Here is a 6,053-nt window from a genome sequence, read left to right as displayed (position 1 = left end):
TTTTTCCATTTTTTTTTATCACAGAATAAAACAGACAATATATTTTATAGCTTCTGTACTGTAAGAAATGCTATGTCAATTAGCACTGTATCATTCATATACTTTATTTATTACCTGAAGAAGACTTGGAAAACACACATAAAACATATTGTCACAATAGTTTATTGTCATCACGTTTCATCAGTTAAGGATTATGCTTGTTATTTCTGGCACGTCAAAAGTTACTATTGCTTATATCTGTTTTGGTATCATTCATATACTTTATTTATTACCTGAAGAAGACTTGGAAAACACACATAAAACATATTGTCACAATAGTTTATTGTCATCACGTTTCATCAGTTAAGGATTATGCTTGTTATTTCTGGCACGTCAAAAGTTACTATTGCTTATATGAGTCTGTTTTGGACTTTCTGCACGAGAGCACCCTCTGGCATCGAGTATGAATGAAACATACACTGCATGAGAGTGTTTAGTGCTTAGTAATGTTCACATCATTTTGGATATGAATAAAACGTATCCAAAATGATGTGACTATCTTGTCTCTTTTAATTTAAATCTAGATTTATTCACACTGGCCCTTGAAAACCTCTACGTGAACACACTTGCCCGAAAAAGTGCAGGGGAAGGGTTTAGGTTTTATTAAATGTCGGGGGGACACGTGCCCCCCGCATACTCTGTATTGTTAAAAGCGCTATATAAATAAAGGTGACTTGACTTGACGTGACTATTCTACGCCCATGCTGCAGGGAGCCACCGCAGAGGGATGAAAGAGCTGCGGGTTGCCAACCCCTGCCCTAAACCTATAAAACAGAAATGAAGATTTATAATATTAGATTAAATATTAATCTACAGCAACATTATTTTTATAGTGATCCTACTGTATAACAATGGTGCGTAATCATAATAATTCCTAATGTTAATTTGATATTATGTGTGGATAACACTTGTAGCAAAATACATCATAGACACTAAGCTCAGATTGGGAAATACTATAAAAATTGTTTTTATTTATTTTTATCCATGTAATGTTCAAATATTTTGCACTTTTGTAATTTTATTTTACTTAGATGTATTAAATTATGTGTCCATTAGATAAAGCATTTTTGCTGTAAACATCTCACAGAAATTATGATGATTGCTCTGTTGGTTACTATTATTATTATTATTATTATTATTATGTAAGTACTTTTTTATTCATTTAAAAAATTCACACCCCTGTATGATAAATTTCATGATTTAGCTTGATTTAAACCATTTGCTGCCTATCAGGTTCATCCACAAAATGTCCTCTACCAAAAAAAAAAAAGGCAGTGCTCTCACGGTTGATGAGAGATGGAATGTCCTAATTTAACAGTAATGCACTGGGGACTACACCTGATGTTGCATATGATGACAAGCACTGCCCTCTATATATTACTGTGTGTAACTGCATATAGTCGTCCCACACAGTCTTTTTTTTTTTTTTTGCTTAACCACAGCAGCCTCCCTAATGAAGCATTGTTATTCTTAGACAACGTTCTGCTATTAAAATAACATTTTAGTTTTCAATCTACTTAACAAGAGTGCTTAATTCCTTGTTTTAGGTGAGAGACCATACAAATGCCCACACTGTGATTATGCTGGCACCCAGTCTGGCTCTCTCAAGTACCACCTTCAACGTCATCATCGTGAGCAAAGGAACGCTATGGCAACCACCACAAATTCCCCACCACCGAGCCTCCCCTCTCTGACTGGCTCTCCTCATGAAGTGGTGAAAAAGCGCCGTCACCCCTCCATGTCCCAGTCTTCTTTTGGGAGGGATCCTGGAGAGGCTCCTTCTTCAAGGCACAGTCGGTCATGGGCTGCAAGCCCGCCAGAGAAGAAGGAGGGCACTACTGCATCTGGACGTCAAAGAGAGGGAGACGTGGAGAGTCAGTATCACAGTCTGTCGGGGATGATGGGTACTTTCTTTGCCGGTGGTCTAGAACCAAGTTGGATTGGGGAGGTGCCACCTCCGAAAATGCCCAAAGTGTCTCGACGGAAACCCCTTACTACAAGCCGCATGATGTCAGCAAATGGCTACCAGGGCGGGATGAAGTCCAGTGGGTCCCAGGAAGGAGGCTTTGAACCTCTGGACCTTTCCCGCCGCCCTTTACAAGATGAAGGGGGAGTGAGCAGTTCTATAGGTGGACCGTCAGGTGGCTCTAAAGGAGGGAATGACATCCTCAATCAATGTGTCTTCTGTCCCTTCCGGACCTCTTCTGTTGAGCTTATGGCCATGCACCTTCAGGTTAATCACACCAGCAAGTCTCGTCGCAAGAGGGGAGCCCCTCTCGCTTCCACCAATCATTCTCCAAGACTAACTTTGGCCAGGCCGGACCGCGATCCGCTGGCTCTGTGGAAGTTCCTCGGTGCAGAGGACGGAGTAGCATCTCCTGAGGATTGGGTCTTGTCAAAGACAAGAGCTGAGAATGGATTCAGCCCAGAGAACAGGGACACAGAGGACAGTTTTGAACTGGCCCCTGGACCTGTGGGAAGCATTGGTAAGAAGGGGCTTAAAATGAGAGAGGAGCTGGACGAGGAAGATGAGCAAGTCGATGAGGAGGAGGATGACCTGGAAGCAAATGGCAGCTTTGGAAATGCACCCCAGAATCAGAGCAGAAGGGCTGGGTCTGTTTCATCAGACCTCACGGCTGAGGATCTGCTCAAGGAGGAGGAAGGTGTCTTGGGGAAATAACATCAAACAAGAGCCCTGGATGAGTTTGGACTAGTGTTGTCAAAAGTACCAACTTTGGTACCAGTCAGTACTGAAGTTTTAAAAATGTCTATTTCCCGCTAACGTTTGAGTGCTGATGAGCCGATTCTTGGCCATTGTGTTCAAACGCGCTCAACAGATATGATTGTGATTGGCTACAAAGATCATCGCTGAACACAATGGCCAATCAGTGCTGTTTAAGAATCAGCTCAATAGCACTCAAATGTTAGCGGGAAATGAATGTTTTTAACATTTCAGTACCGACTGGTACCGAAGTCGGTACTTTTGACAACACTAGTTTGGACATAGCGGCAGGGGAGAGATATTTGGGAAATAGTTGCCCAGGGTCCCTCGTACAACCCTGTTGAATAAAAAAACAGCATTTTCGGGTTAGGTATGGCAGCTAGTTTGAGCTGGTTTAAGCTGGTCCTTAGTTGGTCCTGAGCTGGTTTAAGCTGGTCATGTGCTGGTCCAAAGCAACTAGCTCCTGCTCGGGACCAGTTTAATCCAGCTCATGACCAACTAAGGATCAGCATAAACCAGCTGCCAAGCTTCAAAACATACCTAACCAACATATGCTGGTTTTTCAACGGGGAATTCAAACCAAGGGCAGACCAGTCGCTATGCTAACATTCTGTACAGTATCAGTAAACAGATAACCTGCAAAAGTATTTAAATCAAACATTCCCCTTAATATATCCGCCTAGCCCCCTTGGTTAGTGATCGATTACCTCTACATACACACACAGACTCTTAATCACACAGAGATATCCAGTATTGTATGCTAGTCTAAGCCTGCCCGTCTCTGGGCCTTCTTGAACACTGTTCTCTTGTTCCTGTCTTCTCGTCAGTGAACACAATTGCCAAGGTGTATTTCATTTACAATTTCCTTGCTCCTGTAAATCTTGCTCTCATCTCAACGAGGACCTGGAATGTCAATCTGGGGAGCCGGAAAAGCAAAAAAGAGACACTGTTCTTAATCGCTACGATATACAGTATTAATGCTGAGAGAGACGGACATCCTACTTCCACGTGAACTTGCTCTGACTGCACGTCTTCAATAAACCAAAGGAGTGAGCACACTTCTTACCATGCACCTGCCAGACTCTGAACAGAATGCTGTGATAACTGAACGGTACTTGTGAATCAACAGGACAGAGGAAAGATTATATTACCAGATATCCACACACAGCCAGTCTGCTCCGACGGGTCTTCTTCAGATATTATATGAAACAGAGATTCTGCCTCTTCTATATGCTATTTCTCTCAGTGCCTGTTGATGTAAAAGGTTTTTTAGCAGATTCAGCAACACAGGAATATAGTTACAGTGAATATATACAGTATATATGCGTAGTTGTGCTAGAGCGTAGAGTTCTGTGACAATATGGTGGCAGTTTGTGTGACTATGTCAGCTGTGAATGAAACAATGAATGACCCCAGAGCACCACATGTGGGAACAGCTTTGCCGTTTGACAAGGGCCCTATGGAAGTGTTTACGTTGCAAATACCACCACCAGGATTTCCGGGTGGAATCCAGACCACAGTTACTACGGAAAGTGTAATTTCAGGGTCAGAAATGAATCACAATCTAGAAAATGGAGACTCTGCAATATATCCTTCATATTCCTGTAATATCTCAGATTCTCAAACCATCCAAGAGAGGTTGGAAAGTGGGTCTCTATTAAAACATTCAGTAAGCTGTTTTTTTTTTTTTAGACGTGAGTAGACATTTTTTTTTAAATATCGAAAACTAAAAAAAGAAAAAACACACACACTAACAAATTCAGACATCCCAGTAGAACATATGTAGCTTTTGTAAAGATAAGAGATCAAAAAGAGGGAAAAAAAAATTGTTTTCCTTTTAAGAAGTGTTAATGGAAACGGATATGGAGAATAGTAATAAGTATTATAATAATTATGAAAGAAGACTGCTTCAGAATGTCTTTAGAGCACTGTGCAAAGTTTCTTTTCCTTTCCTTTCGCCTTTCAATGCAGACCAAACGTTGTTCTTTTCCCCCAGACCATTTCTTCACAATGCTGCAGATTCAATTCACATTCCCTTAAATGATGTGTTTATGTATTCACCAATCAACAAATCAATCGTTCGGACACACAATCAATGTTAAAGCTTGCCTGATGATCTTGAAACTTCAGTGATTGCGAATATATTTATAAGCTGATGCTGTGTCCAAGACATGTCCCAGTATCAGCATTGTCAGTCTGACTGATCTGCTTGCCAAATTTGATTTGATGTAATCGTGTCGCATTTTTGATGTGAAATTAGCACATCTTACAAATGATGATCTACTTTCCTCGTCCAACTCTGTGAAATCATTTCCATCGGGTCATCTAATTTTTTATCGTTAGACACCAAGTAGGCGGCACTTTTGTCCGGAGATTGACAGAGGCTGGCCTTAATACGTGCGTTATCGTGTCCTTGTTTCGTGTGTAGATTATCTAATGCGTTCGGTAGCCCCTGATGTGGTGTTCCTTTGAGATAACAGTCAAGCCACTGTGCCTTCTGTCCTGAGCACTTCCTCAAGTATTTTGTAAGCTCACCAAAAGCACTTAGCCCCTACTGTTTCACTTTGTATTCTTTGGTAAACTGCTCTGTACGTCTCTGTATCTGATCCTGGGTTTTGTTGAGATGTCAGTGTGTGTGTGTGAGTGAGTGTCTGTGCGTGCGTGCGTGTGTGTGTGTGTGTGTGCTTTAATAAAGCATGTGCTTGGAAATAAATGGTCACCATACTGATATATCCATGTAGGAGGTGAAGTGTGTAATTTCTGGGGCATTAAAATACACGTACCCCAGTTTTACATGCAGTCACATTAAGGTTGACTTTGTGAATAGTGTAACTTTCAAAACATTGGACAGCAAATATGGTGTGAGTTTAGGGCGGTACTACTTGTTTGTTCAAATTGCACCCTTCACCGTTGACTTTGAAATAATTTAGGCACTTGGGCTGAAATAAAATATTGTGCAATATTGTTTGTGAACACTTGCTCTCGCTATCATATTTGGTATAGCTGTTTCAATGAGAGCTCAAAACCCAGGGATGGAGGCTAAAGGAGGGCTGATCTTTGCATGGGCGTTAACAGGAGCATCTCTGGCCGTAGCTTTGACTGTACACATGGAAAAGTCGTTCTGCTTAAAGGACTTGCAGTGTCAATGTTGATACCGTTAGGCTTTTGCATTCTTTTAAAAATCATCATGCAGCGGGTTAACATAACTAATTTGAGAAATACCATCCCTGAGACTGTAAAGCAGCTTGGCAGCATGTATGTGGCCACGTTAGTAATGGGATTGGGAGTAGCT

At 41.3% G+C, this 6,053-nt stretch overlaps 1 protein-coding gene across 1 annotated transcript in view; it reads left to right on the top strand.

Annotated features, from left to right (window-relative positions):
• The window catches only part of znf219 (zinc finger protein 219), a 17,666-nt gene extending 14,508 nt beyond the window's left edge, over positions 1–3,158 (top strand). The window contains exon 5 of the mRNA XM_016535727.1: positions 1,587–3,158. Coding sequence (XP_016391213.1) covers positions 1,587–2,719 — 1,133 coding nt within the window. The 3' untranslated portion in view covers positions 2,720–3,158. The remainder of the gene's footprint in view (positions 1–1,586) is intronic.
• The last annotated feature ends 2,895 nt before the right edge of the window (positions 3,159–6,053 follow it).

This window comes from Sinocyclocheilus rhinocerous, unplaced genomic scaffold, assembly GCF_001515625.1.
Source record: "Sinocyclocheilus rhinocerous isolate Xijiao unplaced genomic scaffold, SAMN03320098_v1.1 scaffold1898, whole genome shotgun sequence".
NCBI lineage: Eukaryota > Metazoa > Chordata > Actinopteri > Cypriniformes > Cyprinidae > Sinocyclocheilus > Sinocyclocheilus rhinocerous.
This window is presented reverse-complemented; position numbering and strand designations above follow the sequence as displayed.